Here is a 19,522-nt window from a genome sequence, read left to right as displayed (position 1 = left end):
TATTGCCAGGGGTCTGTAAAGTCCTCTGAGGGAAAAGTTGCGAAAACTTGCAATTCTACTCTGAGCAAGTCATGGTGTAGTGACCGAAGAAGTAATTTTTGGACCTTTCTCTTGTCTCTATTGCAGGTTTGATATGTAGATATCCAGAAGAAGATTATGAATCCTTTCCTTTGCCTGCATCGGTACCTCTCTTTTGCCTGCCGATGGGGGCAACCATCGAATGTTGGCCTAGTAACACCAAGTATCCGCTCCCTGTTTTCTCTACGTTTGTGCTTACGGCAGCTTCTGCAGAGAAGGTATATTCTCATCATGTGTGTTAGTAGTGCATTATGTTCCTGTTGGGATTTGCTTGAGAGTTGGTTGTGTGTAATTGAAGGATTCCTCATCACAACGTTACTAATTGCTGAGAAGTAGCCCTTCACATATTCAGATAATTTCAGGTTTTATGAATTGTAAGAATTATTTTTAAAAATTAATTACTCTTTTACTTGCATTTTAAATTGTTGTTGACTATAAACAAGGATACACTTATGTACAGGCTTTTTGTGTTATTATAAATTAAGAGTTGGCAGTTAAAATAATCTCATTGGAACATATTAAAAAAATGCATTGTGACCTAATATGGTGGGTGCGAATGATGTTTCTTGTTCATGATCCAGAATTTACAGACTTAAAGAGCAGGCCATTATAGGGACTGAGGTGAGAACTTTCTTCACTCAGAAGATACCAAGTGTCAAGAAGGCTGTTGAGATTCAGTCGCTGATTATATTCAAGGCAGAAGTAAATAGATTTTTTGGATATTAAGGAATTGCAGTCATAGAGCCATAGAATTATACATCACAGAAAATTGCCCTTTGGGCCAACTTTTCTATGCTATCAAAATGTCCCTTCATCCCATTTGCCGGCATTTGACCAACAGCCAAAACCTTTCCAATCTCTGTACCTGTCTAAGTGTTCTTTAAAAGTTGTTATTGTACCTGCCTCAGTCACTTCCCTGGCAGCTCAGTCACGTAGATACCACTTTGTATAAAGAACTAGTTGCCCTTCAAGTTGCTATTAAATCTTTTCCCTCTCACCTTCCATCTATGCCCACTAGTTCTTGATTCCCTAACCCTGGGTGTCCTATGCTCTGAGGAGCCGAAACCCTTCATGGAAAGGAAAGGATAGGAAGAATGGGAGGGCTGCGGAGGAGTACAAGCTGGCAGGTAGGTGATAGATGAGACCAGGTGAGGGAAGGGGATAAAAGAAGAAGCTGGGAGGTGATGGGTGGAAGAGGCAAAGGGCTGAAGAAGAAAGAATCTGATAGGAGAGGAGAGTGGACTGTGTAATAGAACGATCAGCCAGTCCAAAGTTTGTAGTAGACCTGACTCTGTCAGAAACTAGCAAACGCTGCACTTTGAATAATCACAGATGGTAAATTTAAGAGAAATAAAAAGCAAGGCTTACCACCTGAGTTATGGTTTAGAAATTATAAAATGCAGTGTTGGGTTACATTTTAACTGGATTGCTTGTGCATTTATGACTACAGTGTACTTGTAATTATCACATGGTATTGTTCTGCACTGAAAAGATTCAAATGTCGTTGTCCCCAGGTTTACGGTGCAGCCATTCAATTCTATGAGCCTCTTCCTCAAGAGAACTTAACAGATAAACAGCGATCACAATTGGGACTGGTCAGTGCAGCTGACCGAAAACCTATCCTCTCAAAGACTGTTCACACTAGCAAGTGTATTTGTCTTCTGTCACACTGGCCATTCTTCGAAGCTTTTCGAAAATTTCTTACATTTTTATACCGCTATTCAATCTCTGGACCTCATGCACTACCTATTGAAAAGTAAGTTTCCTATATAAGGTGATTTTGTTTTTCCTTAAATGTACTAAAACTATCAGTAAATATTGCATGGTCTCAGCTTGGTGCTCAGTTGGGCAGTAACTATAGGTCACAAACGAGCAAATCTGCAGTGCTGGAAATCCAAGCAACACATAAAATGCTGGAGGAACTCAGCAGGCCAGGCAGCATCTACGGGAAAAAAAGTACAGTCTACGTTTCAGCTGAGACCCTTCAGCAGGACTGAACAATAGGTCACTGTCTGGAGAGGAAGAGCTACAAGATTTCCACACTCACAGTACTCAGCAACTCCTGACAGAAGTGAATGCTTCAAATATTTGGTTGAGGACCAAGTACTGTGGTTCCCCAGTGACCAAATATCCAGAGAAACACTGTGTCAAAATTTATTGTTGAAAGTCAATAAAGGATCTGAAAGGGTCATAGTGAACCCTTAAGGAAGTGCGGGTTACTGCCTTTGGCAAGGGAGGGACGGATACAGCTGGCAAAGATGTTTATAGATTAAAGACTCTGTCTATAAACTCCACTCTGATAAACAGCAGTTCTGTAGTGCCTGATATAATTTCCTTTTATTTTCATTCTAAAGGAAGACTGACTTATTGCAAAAATTTGGGAGGTTAAAATATTTATTGTGAATGAGTTGTTGTTACAAATGAACGAGCTGTCACTATCACTGGTACACAGGAATTTATATTACTCACCTAAAATTGTACTGAATAATTAATGTATCTTTCACTTGAATATTTTCCTTCCACTGTTGGCAGTGTGTTGACATATTATCATACAAGAACATATGAAATAGAAGCAGTCAGCCCATGGCTGTATGAGACTGCCCTGACCATTCAGAGTTCTACGTCAGTGCTGTTTCCCATCACAATCCCATGTACAAACTCCTAGCGAAGTCTCACCAAGGCCCTATACAATTGAATTAGACTTTCTTACACCTCTTGTTATCAAGGCTAACATATACTGTACTATTTTCCACCTTAATTGCTTGACACTCTTGTATGCTGGTCTTCAGTAAGTGGTGTACAAGCACACTGGGGTGGCTTTGAACATCAACACAACTCATGCTCTTACTGTTTAACATTCATTCTCCTTTCCTCTTATTTGCACTAAAGTGAATGACCTTGTATTTTTCTACTTTAGATATTATCTGCCAGGTTTTCACACACTCAATTTAACGGTATTCCCTTCAAGCCTCTAATCCTTCTCCACCCTTTAAATCCCACCTGGGTAATATTGTCAGCAAAGCTGGAAGTATGATATTTGGTAGTTTAAGACAAATCATTGGTTTGTTGTAACAGGTCAGGGCACGAACACCTTGTTTAATGTGGACCATAACACTGTCACTCATCTCATCACATCAAGAGACCAATGTGGAGCAGTCTTTGTTCCAAGCCTACGCTATCGCCATTCCCCAACGCTTTCTCTGATACATGGACAACTCACTGTTGTCCCCTACTTGCCCATTTTACCTTTGGTACTACTTGCTGCTCCACTCGCAAGTTCATGTGTACTATTTCTGTCACTTCCCTTTTCTGGGTCTCTTTGTCAACATCTCAGGAGTCAAGCTATCCACTGACATTTGCTATAAACCCACTGTCTCCCTCAGTTACTAAGGCTACAGCTCCTCCCACTGTCCCTCTTCTAAGGATGCCTTCCCTTTCTGTCTCCACCCCATCTGTTCTCAAGATGAGGCCTTCCATAACAGGTCATCTGAAATGTGCTCTCTTTTTCAGGAAATCAGAATCAGGTTTATCATCACCGGCATGTGTCACGAAATTTGTTAACTCAGCAGCAGCAGTTCAATGCAATACATAGTATAGAAGAAGAAGGGAAAAAATAATAATAAATAAGTAAATCACAGTATACATAAATTGAATAGATTAAAAATTGTGCAAAAATCAGAAATTATATATATTTTAAAAAGTGAGGTAGTGTTCACAGATTCAATGTCCATTTAGGAATTGGATGACAGAGGTGTTCCTGAATCGCTGAGTGTGTGCCTTCAGACTTCTGTACCTCCTACTTGATGGTAACAGTGAGAAAAGGGCATGCCCTGGGTGCTGGAGATCCTTAATAATGGATGCTGCCTTTCCCTTCTATTGAGTTTGCTGGAGCTTCCTCTTATTTCCTCTTTTTCAGACTTTTGTTCTCACCCTACCTTGCTCCAGTCAGAACAGAAAGAGTTGCCTGGATATTTCATCCTACTAGCCTCCACATTCAACACCATCTTTTGTCATTTCTGCAATCTGAAACAAGATTCAACCACTATCCACATCTGCTCCCCTCCACCCCCACCCCTTTTTGACTACCACAGGGACTACACCCTTTATGACTCCCTGGTCTGTTCATTCCTTCCCAGTCTTCTCTGATTCCGGATAATTTCTTTTGCAACTGCAGTCTGCAACCCTTGCTCCTGGAGTTCCTCCCACACCACCATCCAGGGATTGAAGCAGATCTCCCATGGGTTCAAAGTGTCGTGTTCAGCTTCTCCTCCTTTGCATTCTCTGCCCCTGAAGCTCCGTCTCGCTGTACATCAGCAAGATGATTTACACAGTCCAGTTCTCTGTTTGCAGTAGTCATGCTGAACTCCCAAATACAAGCCTCTTCAACTCAAAAAAGTTCAAAATAAAGTTATTATCAAAGTACATATGCATCACCATTTTTTTTAGGCATCTGTTAGTCTCATGAGACCATGGATTTTTGCCTTGGAAAGTTTCCAGGGCGCAGGCCTGGGCAAGGTTGTATGGAAGACCGGCAGTTGCCCATGCTGCAAGTCTCCCCTCTCCATGCCACTGATGTTGTCCAAGGGAAGGGCATTAGGACCCATACAGCTTGGCACCGGTGTAGTCACAGAGCAATGTGTGGTTAAGTGCCTTGCTCAAGGACACACATGCTGCCTCAGCCAAGGCTCGAACTAGCGACCTTCAGATCACTAGACGAACGCCTTAACCACTTGGCCACGCGCCAACACTGTGTCACCATTTACAACCCTGAGATTCATTATCCTGTGCGCATACTCAATAAATCCATAATGGAATAAGAACTATAATAGAATCAATGAAAGACCGCACCAACTCGGGCACTCAAGCTGTGTGCAAGTACAAAAAGAAAGGAATAATAAATTAAGCAGTGAATTTTGAAAACATGAGTAGCAGTCCTTCCAAACGGACCATAAGGTATCGGAACAGAATTAGGCCATTTGGCCCATCGAGTCTGCTCTGCCATTTCTTCACGGCTGATCCATTTTCCCCCTCAGCCTCAACCTGCCTTCTCCCATGACGTGAGATGAATCCAAATTAGCTCCCTTTCCATTCCCACATTGACCTGTCTAGCCTCTGCATTCTTCACTGCCAACTTAAGCTGGAAAAACAGCCTGTTCTGCCTATTCCACCTGTGTGGTTCTTAAAACAAAGGAGAAGAATTAGGCCATTTGGGCCATTGTGTTTGCTCTATAATTCCATCATGGCTGATTTATTATCCCTCAGAAAACCATTCTATTGTCTTCTTCCTGTAATCTTTGACACCTTTTCTAATCAAGAACCTATCAACTTCCACTTTAAATATACTCAATGACTTGGCCTCCACAGCCATCGATGGCAATGAATTACTTCGACTCACCACCTTCTGGCTAACGAAATGCCTCCTCATCTCTGTTCTAATGGTAGCTTTCGATGTCATTTGGGTCAGTGGTTAGTTTGGGGAGATACTAAGGTGCCTGGGAATAGACCTTAGAGAACCCATGACAGCTACCATGAGGATGCAAGAAGGGAAGTTAGTGAGAATAGGATTGAATAGTTTGTTGTACAAGATCTTGGAGCACGTGTAAGGAGAGTGTTTGAGCTGTGGTGGGGGGGGAGAAGCTTTCAATCTGAATAAAAACCGCTTTGTGTAGTCTAATTTGAATGTTGAAAGAAAATCTGATTTATTATGTTAGGAAAGGTCAATTGAATGTGAACTTATTTTCTATGGTTTCAAGTAAGTCTATATAAACTGATTTATTGGATCTAGTATTTGTTTAGAAATTGGACAATAAACATATAGTAGATAGCTTTTTGACCACAAGGGCCTGGTTATTAATTTACAGCCTGATTTGTATTTTGCAGACATATCTGCCACTTTATGCACAAAGTTCCATTTCCTTCTCCTCAAAGACCGAGGATTCTTGTGCAGGTGGGTGTCTGTTTAATTGACATTTTTAGCAAAGGTATATTGCTGTGCAATAAATCTCTGATTGCATTAAAGCTGGAAAATGTTATGGTTTGGCACATTGATGAAAGTACATTCCAAGTACGCTGGATTGATTTTAATGAACATGAAATAATTTTGGTATGCAGTGATCTGTTAGGTAGATCTGTGTTCTTTGGCGTTCAGAAGAATGATGGGTGATGTTATTAAAGCAAATAACATCCAACAGTGGCTTCGTTGTGGAGACTTTTTCCACTAATAGGAGAATTGTAAACAAGGGGACAGTCATTTAAAACCAAGGTATATGGAAATTCCTTCACGTAGAACCTGGTCCTTCTCTGAAATTCTTTCCCTGAGCATTGTGGAGACTAAAGCAATGGAAGTATTTAAAATGGAGGCAAATAATTTTTGGAAAGATGGAGATTAAGGGCTCTGTAGATTTACCACAGAGAAGCTGAGCCCTGGGGAGAAGGCCATGATTAAATTGAATGCCGGGCGTGCTGAAGGAACCAGGTGGCATCATTCTTTGTTCCAGGTGATTGGTAAAGTCTAGGGTGTAATTCAAAAGCATTTAATGGTGACGAAAATAAGCAGAAGAAATCTGGTGGTGAGAGATGTGCTTTTGGGAATAATGGAGGACCAAATGAAGTTTTGGAGCAGAGAGACAGACTTTGCTGGGACATGATTTGCAGCTGTGAAAGTGTACAGAATGTTACTCTTGCCTTTCCTGTTACAGCTATCGCCTCATGACCACTTAATGCTCTGCCAGCCTGTTTCTTCACCACTTCCATTGAGGTAAGTATAGTTCAGCCCTGGTTTAATTTTATTACTTTTGAAATGTATATCTTCCTTTTTACCAGTCCCAAGTCAGCAAGAATGGGGAAGAATCAGTCACTAGCCAGAAGAGTAAAATGGCAGATTTTTTTTCCAATGTTCGTGAACAGTTTGCACAGTCTGTGAATATAAACTAATTTAAGTGACTGAATTCAAATTCACAAACTGCTATGGTGGGATTTTACAGATATCTCTGCTTCAGTGTATGCTTTAATATTAACTCCTGTGAAGACCGGACGCCACAGTAGGTTAGCGGTTTGGGCGACGCTATTATAGCTGGGGGTGTTCTGGAGTTTGGAGTTCAGTTCCGGCGCCATTCTGTAAGGAGTCTCTGTACATTCTCCCCCCGGAACATGTGGATTTTCTCTGGGTCCTCTGGTTTCCTCCCGGGTAGGTTAATTCGTCATTGTAAATTCCTTGATTAGGTTGGGGTTAATCAGATTTGGTGGGGTTGCTTCGGTGGTACACAAGGGCCTACTCTGCACTGTATCTCTAAGTAAATAAAAGAGCAGGGTAAATGTTGTGAATGTAACCATTTTCTTTGTGATACTACTGGCAGCTTGTATGCCAGTGTGATAATCCCTCAATGCTTGATTATAGCCTGCATCATACTGGGAAAATAGACCGATTGCATCTCAGCATTAATAGTGGGAGATCTTGTATTTACTTATCTGGTTCTCAGAATAGGAGGGATGGCCACGTAAATGATGTACAGCTTCCAGATGGATGCCTTCATGTTTCACAATGCCATGTGCCAGATTATATACAATTCAAATGTCTCCATAATTGCGATCAATCCTGCCAGCTAAATAAAACTTTGTATGGTCACAAAGCAAAGATGAAGGTTTCCAGTAATGCTACTTTCACATCGGATGAGAATATATATTAAAAAGGTCTTCACTGAATTCTGATTGTATCTGTCATTTTACAGTGGTGGTAGTTTTGCCACTTTGCTACAGAACCTGGGCCCCGAGAAGGCAATAACTCTGCTGCTGTATGCAGTGACTGAACACAAAATTCTTATTCACTCCCTTCGCCCAGCTGTGCTGACCAGTGTGGCTGAAGCACTTGTTTCTGTAAGTATCACTTTAATTTCTGAGAGATTTGCAAAACTATAGCTTTGTTTTTATAGGAGGTATTTGATTAAGTTATTGCAGAAAGTGGATGTTCATAGTATAAGGGATATAGGTGAGCACTTGCAAGACATCAGGCCCTGATGGTGTACCTGGTAGGGCATTGAAAACCTGTGCCAACCAGGAGTGTTCAAGGACACTGCTGCAGTCAGAGGTTCCTGCCTGCTTCAAAAAGATGACAATCGTACCAGTGTCCAAGAAGAGCAGAGTGAGCTTCCTCAACGACTATGACCCAGTTGCACTCACATCTACTGTGATGAAGTGCTTTAAGAGGTAGGTCTTCCTGAGCAAGGACCTGGACCCACTGCAATTTGCCTGTCTCCATGCAATCTCACTGGCTCTCCACTCAGCCTTGGAGCAACTGGACAATAACTAAACCTACGGACTTCAGGCTACAGTTGATTGATTACAGCTCAGCACTCAACATGATCAAACCCTCAGACCTAATCAACAGTTCAAAACTTGGACCTCTGCAACTGGAGCCTTGATTTCGTCACCAGCAGACCACAGTCATTGCAGTTTAGAAATAACATCTCCTTGCTGGCAGTCAACACTGGCACATCTCAAGGATGTGTGTTTAGCCCACTGCTCTACTCTCTCTACACCCACGACTGTGTGGCTAGGCGCAACTCAAACACCACCTATAGATTTGCTGATGACACAACTATTGGCAGAATTTTAGCTGGTGATGAGGTGCACAGGAGTGAGATAGATGAGCTGGTTTAGTGATGTTGCAACAATAACCTTGCCCTCAACACTGGTAAGACCAAGGAATTGATTGTGATTTTCAGGAAGGGGAAGTTGGGGGAATACACACCAGTCCTCATCGAGGGATCAGCAGTGGAAAGAGTGAGCAGTTTCAAGTTCCTGAGTGTTGACATCTCTGAGGAACTTTTCTGGGTTCAACATTGATGCAATTGCAAAGACAGCCCAACAAAGAGGCTAAAATTCATTAGGAGTTTGAGGAGACTTGGTACGTCACCAAAGACTCTTGTAAATTTCCATAGGTGTATCACGAAGAGCACTCTTAACTGGTTGCATCACCATCTGGTATGGAGGGACCACTGTACAGGATCAGAAAGAGCTGCAGAAAGTTGCAAACTCAGGCAGCTCCAGCGTGGGCACTAGCTTCTCCAGCATTGGGGCCACTTTTAAAACGTGATGCCTCAGGAAGGTGACATGCACCATTAAGGACCCCCATCACCCAGGACATGCCCTCTCCTCAAGGAGGAGCTACGGCAGCCTGAAGAGAGAAACAGCTTCTTCCCCTCTGCCATCAGATTTCTGAATGGACAATGAACCAATGGTCAATGAGTGCATGAAGACTCCCTCAATTTTTTTTGCTGTCTTTTTGCACGACTTAATTTTTTATATATCGTATTATAATTTATAGACTTTAAAAGTATTGCACTTAATTGCTATTGCAAAACAACAAATTTTACAACATATGCCAGTGACATTAAGCTTGATTCTGACTAATTGAATCACTGTAAAGACAAAGCAGTGGCATTTACAAGATTATGCACTGTCTTCATGTCAGCGCAACTTCACAGATTGTTGAGAGATTATGCATTACTGGTGATATCAGAAGGCAGATTATATCAGTACCGGTATTAAATATTCGAATATTTGGACATGGATAGATGGTTGGCTGCTACCAGGAATCAGGGCATAAATGGTTCTTTTTCTGTTTGTTAAAGTGTAATGAATTGTATACCATAGGGATTGTTGAGTTTCATGCATAAAATGCTGGAGGAACTCAGCAGGTCAGGCAGCATCTATGGAGGGGACTAAATAGAAGTTGTTTCGTTGTTGAGTTTCAGTATTTTGAAATTTGTGTAAATGACTTGGATATAGGTATTCATCATATGATAGCTCATTGTGCTGCTGACACAAGGATGGATGCGAATGTTGGTTACGTAAGTAGGAAGTGATCAGGAAATGGAGTATAATATAAGAAAATGTGAACTTATTTGTTCCAGCAGGTAAAATATGAATGAATATTATCTAAATCAGGGGTCCCCAATCTGGGGTCCACAGACCCCTTGCTTGATGGTATTGGTCCACGGCATAAAAAAGTTGGGAACCCCTGGTCTAAATGGTGAGAAGTTGCAGAGTTGTGAGGTACACAATTCATAAAGGGCTAGTGTGAAGATGCAACTCGTCTACTGAGGCTATTTGGGTGGAACTGAAGAATAGGAAAGGAATGTCCTCATTAATGGCATTGTAGACCTTCCAGTAGTCAGTGGGATATAGAGGAGCAAATTTGTAGCAAGATAGTAGACAGTTGCAGAAAAATAAATTTGTGATAATTGGTGATTTTTAACTTTCCAAATACTGACTGGGACACTCATACTATAAAAGGTCTGGATGGAATAGAGTTTGTCAAATGTGTATGAAAGTTTGCATAATCTATGCCTCTCAGAATGTCATTGTTTAATGGAAAATGGGGAGGTTATGCTCATTTATACAGGACATTGGTGAGACCTGTACCTGGAATACTGTGTGCAGCATTAGTCTACTTAAGGAAAGATGTAAATGTGTTGGGAACGCTTCAAAGAATGTTTAATATCTCAGGTGGATGGGTTTCCATAAGAGGAGAAGTTAGGCAGGTCGGGCTTTCATGTACTGTAGCTTAGAAGAGTGAGAGACAATTTGAGCGATACTTAAAAGGCCCTGAGGTAGTCTGACAGGTCAGATGTGAAAAGAATTGCTCTGAAAGAATCCAGAACACTTCAGCTCAGAGGATACCTATGTAAAATAGATGTGGTGAACCCAGAGAGTTATGAGTTTGCAGAAAACTCTCCCTCAAATGCCAGTGGAATCAGAATCTTTGAATATTTTTAAGATGAGGATAGATAAATTCTTGATAAGCAAGTTGGTGAAAGGTTGGTATGAGTTGATAGAAAGGCAGAGTTGATGATACAATCAGAACCACAGTGATCTTTTTTAAATTCAGAGATAGAGCACAATGCAGTCATAAGAACATAAGAAATAGGAGTAGGCCATCTGGCCCATCGAGCCTGCCCCACCATTCAATAAGATCATGGCTGATCTGTCCGTAAACTCAGCTCCATCTACCTGCCTTTTCCCCATAACCCTTAATTCCAGGTCCTTCTGCCACCCATGTGGCCAATTAACCTACTAACTGGCATAAATTTTCTTTTCAAATCTTTTTATTATTATTATCCAAAATTAACGAGTACATCAAAGTAGGCAACACTTACAATGTCTCAAGAAAAAAAAACATTTTTGTTTTAAAGATTGAAAACATTTTGGTGACAAAAAAAAAGAGGAAAAGAAAATCCCTACTAAAGCAAAGGAAAGTGAAAAAAACCCATTAGGTGTTCAACCCCGGAGCCATGCGTCATACAAAAAGCTTCTAAAGATAAACATCAAACTGCCAGCAAGATAAAAAAAAGTACCAAAAAAATCACAATTAGATCATGGAGGAAATCTATCAATTAACTCAAATGATAGTAATGAGCAAATTAACCCCATCTTTTCTCAAAATCAAACTTAGGTTCAAAGGTTCGACTTCTAATTTTCTCCAAACTAAGACATAGCATCACGTGAGAGAACCATTGTGACAGAATGGAGCCGACATATCCTTCCACTTCAACAAAATAGCCCTCCTAGCTATCAATGTAACAAATGCAATAACATGTTGGTCAGACAAAGAGATACCGCGGATATTTTGAGGAATTATTCCAAAAAGCACAGTTAATTTGTTAGGTTGTAAATTAATTTTAAGTGCTTTAGAAATTGCAGAAAAAACTGACTTCCAGAACTGTTCCAGTATAGAACAGGACCAGAACATGTTGCATAACTTTTCAATATGGGAGGAAACGGGAGCACCCGGATGAAACCCACACTGTCACGGGGAGAATGTACAAACTCCCAACAGACAGTGGCAAGAATTGAACCCAGGTGGCTGGCACAGTAATGGCATTAACCACTATGCTACCATGCTCTGCCATCTTGTTAACTAGGGGAGCATACTTGAAAGGCTAGGAGACTGACTCTTATTCTTAATCTGTATGTTCCTAACTTGTCAAGTTTTGGTTTTATTTTGCCAGGGGCTGTATCATCTTATTTAAAATTACCCATAATAATGTCTGTAAAGATTAGAACTTAGGTTTACAATGTATATAACAATTAGATTAATTCAAAATTTTGATATGAATTTTTAAATTATGATGAAAATCTTTGTATAGATTTCAGTCTGGAGTTGGCAAAGGATTATTGTTGCAATCATTAAAATATTTGATTCTTGAGTTGTGTAGTTTTTGGTTGATTTTATTGTATTTCTCTGTACTGCTGTGAATGTCTGGAAGAAAATGAATTTCGAAGTATTATATGGTGATTTATGCCTTCATAAATCAAAATATGGAGTTCAAGAGTTGGAATGTTATGTTGAAGTTGTATATGGTGGTTAGGCCTAATAAGTATTACATGCAGTTCTGGTCACCTACCTGCAGGAAAGTTGCCTATAAACTTGAGAGAGTGATATATACTCTATGCACTTTGATAACAAATTTACTTTGAACTTTTCCAGAGTGCCTCTCTTGCAGACTGTTGTGGGTTGTGTTAGCAAGTTGTTCCATGGGCTCTGGCTGCCATAGCCTGTTTGATTATTCTTCATGCTGTCCCAAGCAGTAAACCTGGGTGGGCTGATACATAGGCGGGTTGGGTGGGGACTTCATTAAATCAAGCCTAGTGATCTTTCAGCCACTGCAGTGTTACAACCTGGAACTGTGATCCTCACTGCTGGCCACTCCAGGGATTCGTATTGGCAACATGACCAACATTTGCATCTGGAACCTTCTCACCATGTTTCTTGAATCAAATGTAGAGAGACAAAAGTTGAGAGCTCAGCCAACACACTTGATCTCTTTTACGTTATATATGGAGGCAAACAATTTTAATAGCTTATGTTTTGACATTTCCAGAAAATGTAAACTGATTGCACATATAAGACCATAAGATATAGGAGCAGAATTAAGTCTTTTGATCATGGCTCATTTATTTTCCCTCTCAACCCCATTCTCCTGCCTTCTTTCCATAACCTTTAATGCCCTTATTTAGCAAGAACCATACTGGTGTCTGAAACAGCTCACAATACTCCACATGCAATCTGACCAATGCCTTATAAAGCCTCAGCATTCTATCCTTGCTTTTAAATCATAGTCCTCTTGAAATAAATGCAAACACTGCACTTACTTTCCTTACCACCAATTCAGACTGCAAGTTAACCTCTGGAGAATCCTGCACTAGGACTCCCAAGTCCCCTTGCACCTCTGATTTATGAATTCACTTCCCATTTGGAAAATAGTCTTTCCCTTGATTCCTTCTACCGGAGTGCACTGAAGGAATGGTGATGCACTGTGTTTCCAATTGAGATGGGAGGGAAGCCTGCAGGGAGCAGTATTCATTCCTCTGCAGCTGTTGCTCTTGTCCTTGATGGAGGGGTCATGGGTTTTGGCCGTTGATGTGGAAGGAGCCGAGATGAGCATCTGCCCTTCATTTTATCAGCTGTTTCCAAGCACCTTTAAAACTATGCGTCAATGGCAGAGAGAATGAACATTTGAGTGGTTGCAATGATGCCGTTCGTGTGGACTCGGTAGTCCAGCATGTTGTTCAAACTGCGCACATCAGGAGGTTCTGACATACTGCTGGCTGGTGCATTGTGAATGGCAAAAGGCTTTGGAATGTCTGTGAGAGAGTCACTTACCACAAATACCTTCAAGGTGTCAACCCCACTCTCACTTTCATCACATTTGAAACTTTTGTCTGTGTTTGAACCATTAGGAGGTGTGAATGAGTGTGATCCCAGCGAAAGCCAAGCAGGCCATTGGTAGCATAGATAGCCTCTGATCTCTATCCATAAATGCAAGAGAATCTGCAGATATTGGAAGAGCACACGCCAAAATGCTGTAGGATCTCAGCAGGTCAGGCAGCATCTATGGAGAGGAATGAACAGTTGACATTTCAGGTCATAAACAAGAGAAAATCTGCAGATGCTGGAAATCCAAGCAACCTACACAAAATACTGGTGGAATTGGCAGGTCAGGCAGCATCTAAGGAGAGTAAAGAACAGCTGATGTCTCTGGCCAAGACTCTTCAACAGGACAGGACCTGAAATGTACAGTCGACACTTTGGGCTAAGACCCTTCAGCAGGACTGGAGAGCAAAAGATGAGGAACAGGTTTAAAAGGTGGGGGAGGGAAGTGGGAAACACAAGGTAGTAGGATGAAATCGGGAGGGGGAGGGATGAAGTAAGGAGCTGGGAAGTTGATTGGTGAAAGGGATACAGGGCTGGAAAAGGGAGAGTCTGATAGAACAGGACAGAAGGCCGTGGAAGAAAGAAAAGGGGGAGAAGCACCAGAGGGAGGCGATGGGCAGGCAAGGAGATGAGGTGAGAGAGGGAAAAGGGGATGGGGAATGGTGAAGGGGGGTGGGGAACATTACTGGAAGTTCGAGAAATCAACATCTATGCCATCAGATTGGAGGCTACCCAGATGGAATATAAGGTGTTGTTCCTCCAACCCGTGTATGACCTCATCGTGACAGCAGAGAAGGCCATGGATTAACATATCGGAATGAGAAGTGAAATTAAAATGGATGACCGCTGAGAGATCCCGCTTCCTCTAGCTGTCGGGATGTAGGAGTTTGACTAGACGGTCTTCCAATCTTCGTTGGGTCTCACTGATATACAGAAGGCCACACTGGATACAGTAGGTGACTCCAACAAACTCTCAGGTGAAGTGTTGCCTCACCTGGAAAGACTGTCTGGGGCCCTGAATTGTGAAGGAGGAGGTGTAGGGGTAGGCGTAGCAAAGACTTCTCCTTGCAAGGGAACAAGTGCTTCACCTGCCTTACACCTCCTCCTCCATTACCATTCAGGGCCCTAAAAAGACCTTGCAGGTGAGGTGGTCTTTCACTTGTGAGTCTTTTGGGGTCATATACTGTGTCTGGTGCTCCTGGTGTAACCTCCTGTGTATCATAGAATATAGAAATTCACAGCACATTACAGGCCTTTTGGCTCACAATGTTGTGTCAACCATGTAACCTACTCTAGAGACTGCCTAGAATTTTCTTAGTGCATAGCCCTCTATTTTTCTAGGCTCCATGTACCTATCTAAGAGGCTCGTAAAAGACCCTATTGTATCAGTTTCCACCACCGTCACCGGCAGTGCATTTCACGCACTCACCACTCTCTGTGTGAAAAACTTAGCCATGACATCCCCTCGGTACCTGTTTCCAAGCACCTTTAAAACTATGCCCCCTTGTGTTAGCCCTTTCAGCCCTGGGGAAAAAGCCCCTGGCTATCCACACGATCAATGCCCCTCATCATTTTATACACCTCTATCAGGTCACCTCTCATCCTCCGTCGCTCCAAGGAGAAAAGGCCAAGTACACTCAACCTCGTATTGATGAGATCCGACGTAGATTGGGAGACCACTTCGTCGAGCACCTACACTTTGTTCAAAGGTCAAGTTTAATGTCAGGGAAATGTATACAATATACATCCTGAAATGCTTTTTCTTCGTAAAACATCCATGAAAACAGAGAAGTGCCCCAAAGAATGAACGACAATTAAATGTGAGAACCCCAAAGTCCCCCCCAGCTCCCCCAACGTGTAAGCAGCAGTGAGCAACGATCCCCCTTTGCCCACCAGCAAAAATAAACACACATCGGTACAATCACCGAGCACAAGCATGTGCCAAGCAATAGCAAAGACACAGACCTTACAGTTACCCCAGAAGTTACGCATTTCATCCGAATTCCACAACCCACAGGTTCTGTCTCTCCCTGGCAAGAGAGAAGGAGGTGTCCCCATTTTCACAGCGGGTGGGAGACATAACAGCAACCCACTGGTTTACGATCTTAAAAGTCCATTTAGTTGCTTTTTCCGAGCTCTGTGTCCGAAGATCGCAAAGACCTCGGGTCTTCGGGGTCACTGCGAAAGATTTTCCGGCCTCCTCAACAACATACAAGTCTCTGGCCATGACACCGACCCTTGATCCACCCGTCTCCAGAGCCCCGAGATCTTAGGCTTCCGAATACAATCGAGATTCTCAGGCCAAACCCTTTGCATATGGAATAGCGGCCAGTCATAGAACCCCAAGAACGGGTCCCATTCTCACAAAGAACCGAAGCTTGTGTGTATCTCCGGGTCAGGGTCTTCAAAAGAACCCTGAAAGGAAAAAATAATGATATTAGAGGTAGAAATAGAGCTGTTTCCAAAGATGCAAGCAGAGGAGTTGCTGTAGGGCGCCATCATTCCTCCTAAGCAGAAGAAGCAGGATCTCCTAGTGGCTACCCATTTTAATTCCACTTCCCATTCCCATTCCAATATGTTGATACATGGGCTCCTCTACTGTTGCGATGAGGCCACGCTCAGGTTGGAGGAACAACACCTTTATTCCATCTGGGTAGCCTCCAACCTGATGGCATGAACATCAATTTCTCAAACTTCCGGTAATGGCTCCCCCTTCTCCTTCACTACTCTCCATCCCCGTTTTCCTCTCTCACCTTATCTCTTTGCCTGCCCACCACCTCCCTCTGATGGTCCATCCCCCTTTCTTTCCTATCATATTCCCCTTTCTCCAGCCCTGTATTTCTTTCACCAACTTCCCATCTCTACCACATCCCTCTACCTCCCAGTTTCACCCTATCACCTTGTTTCTTTCTCCCCTCCTTCACCTTTTAAATCTACTCCTCAGCTTTTTCTCTCCAGGCCTGCCGAAGGGTCTCATCCCAAAACATCGACTGTACGTTTCAGGTCAAGCACTGTTGAAGGGTCTCGGCCAGAGGTGTCAACTGTTCATTCCTCTCCATAGATACTACCTGACCTGCAGATTCCGCCAGCATTTTGGTCTATAAGCCATGGTGTTTATGTGCTTGTCCAGACGAGTTTCTGAGCTCGAGTGACTCTCGGGTTGTCGATGATAGAGGATTAAACCATGGTAATGCCATTTAATTTCAGGGCGTGTGGTTAGAATTCCTCAGAGTTGGTTGTTGCACAACATGAGGTTATTTTTCCTTATCAGCCTATGCATATTACCCAGGTTTTCTGCAAGCAGCCTCAGATTGTGTCATGGTACATAAATCATTACAGTATGCATTAAGGACCTTCCCTACCTTCTCCGACTCCAGGCACTCGTTTCTTCTTTTATCACTGATTAGTTCTTTAGACCTCCTCCTGTTCTTTAGAACATCTTAAGAGTTTTCCTTAGTCCTACTCAGCAAGGCCTTCTTGTGTCCTCTTTTAGCACTCCCAAGTCCATTATTGACCTACTTACTGGCTACCTTGTAATTCACTAGCTGATTGTAAGTATTTGTTAATGTGTAGTTTTACATAAATTCTGTTGAATTTCTTCATTTTCCTACAAATGCCTACAGGAATGTCTATGTCGTACATGGTAACATAATGCACGTTTTGGTAATAAATGTACTTTGACTTTGAATCAAGAGCCCTGCCTGATCCTTGCTTTCTAAACCCGAAGTTTGCTTCTTCCTTTCTCCTGTCTAGATGTTCTACCTCTCGTCAGCCTTGGTCCCTTTGCCCTGCTATTTATTCCTTGCCGCAAAGGGATAAACCTATCTAGAGCCCTATACAAGTGTTCCATAAAAAATCCTCTGCACTGTGCATTTCTCTGAATACATCTGTTCCCAATTTATGCTCTCAAGTTCCTGCCTAATGACATCATAACTTGCCCTCCCTCAGTGAAATGCTTTCCTATTACCATCTGCTTCTATCAGTATCCAAGGCTATAATAAAGAAAATCTTTAAAGAAGACACATTTTTTAAGATTACGGCTAGTGTATAGCACTTTATCTTTGGGCTTTAATTCAGACTACTTGGATCTATAAAAGATGTTGATGTACTTCCTGTTGTCTTGTTTCTGGAATAAGTATTCTTGTCTAACATGAGTTAATTGTGCAACATTCCTTCAATTTTAAGCACAAGAGATTCTGCAGATGCTGGAAATCCAGAGCAGCATACATAAAATGCTGGAGGAACTCAGCAGATCAGGAGGCATCTATAGAAAAGAGTAAACAGTCGATGTTTCAGGCCGAGACTCTTCTTCAGGACTGGAAAGGAAGGGGGAAGACGCCAGAGTAAAAAGTGGAGAGAGGGAAGAAGGTTAGCTAGAAGGTGATGGGTGAAACCAGGTGGGTGGGAAAGGAAAGGAGATGAAGGAAACTGATAAGAGAGTAGAGTGGACAAGGGGAGGAAAGGACCCAAGAGGAGGTGATAGGCAGGTGAAAAGAGGTAAGAGGTCAGATTGGGGAATAGGAGAAGGGGAGAGATTTTTGTTTACTGAAAAGAGAAATCCATATTCATGCCATCAGACTCGAGGCTACCCAGACAGAGTACAAGGTGTAGCTCCTCCACCCTGCGGGTAGCCTCATCGTGGCTCAAGAGGAGACCATGGATCAACATGTCGGAATGGGAATCGGGTTTAAAATGTTGAGCCACTGGGAAGTTCTGCTTCAGCGGAGGTACTCGACCAAGTGGCCCCCCAATTTACAGTGGGACTCACCAGTGTAAAGGAACCTGCTTTGGGAACACCAACTACAATAATCAACCTCAGCAGGTTCGCAGGTTTGGCCGCTTGCAGGGTTAGTTGCTGGGCAGGAGATTAGTGGGGAGGGATGAGTGAACAAGGGAATCACAGAAGGAGTGATCCCTGCAGAAAGTGGAGGTTGGGGAGAGGTAAAGATGTGTTTGGTGGTAGGATCCCTTCAGAGAGATGGTGGGTGGAGAATGTTGTGTTGGATGTAGAGATCATGGGGTGGGAAGGTAAGGACAAGAACTCCATCACTGTTAAGGCAGCAGAAACATGGGCTGAGTGTGGATGTCCAGGAAATGGAGGAGATGCAGATGAGGAAGGGAAACCCCGTTCTTTCGAGGAGAAAGAAAAGGAAAGCCTCATCCTGGGAATTTCATTTTTGAAGACCCTGACCTGGAGTTACACGCTGACTACGGTTCTTTGCGGGAATGGAACCCCCTCTCAGGATTCCACAATCAGCCGCTACTCGGCATGCCAAAGGCTTGGCCTAAGATTTCGGCTCAGATTCGGAAGCCTGGGATCTCGAGGAACTGGAGACGGGCAGATCAAGGGTTGGTGTCACCACAGGAGACCCGTGTGTCATTGGGGGAGTCGGAACATCTGCTGTGTGCCTGGAGACCCGGGATCCTTGTGATCTTCAGACACAGAGCTCAGGAAAAAGCGACGTTACGGACTTTTAACATCGTAAGCCAGCAAGTTGTTTGTTATGTCTCCCTGCTCGTTGGAAAATGGAGTCATCTCTTTCTCCCTTATTAGGAGAGAGAGAGCCTGCAGCATGTCGAATTATTGGGTGAACAATGTAGTCTTTGGGGTAACTGCAAGTCTGTGTCTTTGCTATTGCCTTGCTCACGCTTGAGTGCTGGTAGCGGGTGCACTTTACTTTTGCTGCTGGGGAAGGGATTGTTGCTCGCTTCCGCATGTGAGGGAGAGAG

General features: G+C 42.7%; 1 protein-coding gene across 4 annotated transcripts in view; it reads left to right on the top strand.

Moving 5' to 3' along the window:
- The window catches only part of dennd4a (DENN/MADD domain containing 4A), a 161,973-nt gene that overhangs the window by 56,142 nt on the left and 86,309 nt on the right, over nucleotides 1-19,522 (top strand). For all 4 annotated transcript variants that reach the window (XM_072277956.1, XM_072277959.1, XM_072277955.1 and 1 more), the window contains exons 5-9: nucleotides 127-296; nucleotides 1,593-1,834; nucleotides 5,959-6,025; nucleotides 6,777-6,835; nucleotides 7,806-7,950. In XM_072277956.1, the coding sequence (XP_072134057.1) occupies nucleotides 127-296; nucleotides 1,593-1,834; nucleotides 5,959-6,025; nucleotides 6,777-6,835; nucleotides 7,806-7,950 (683 nt within the window). The remainder of the gene's footprint in view (nucleotides 1-126; nucleotides 297-1,592; nucleotides 1,835-5,958; nucleotides 6,026-6,776; nucleotides 6,836-7,805; nucleotides 7,951-19,522) is intronic.

Source organism: Mobula birostris, chromosome 14 (assembly GCF_030028105.1).
Source record: "Mobula birostris isolate sMobBir1 chromosome 14, sMobBir1.hap1, whole genome shotgun sequence".
NCBI classification, from domain to species: Eukaryota; Metazoa; Chordata; class Chondrichthyes; order Myliobatiformes; family Myliobatidae; genus Mobula; species Mobula birostris.
The sequence above is the reverse complement of the archived record's forward strand: the minus strand, read 5'-3'. Positions and strand labels throughout refer to the sequence as shown.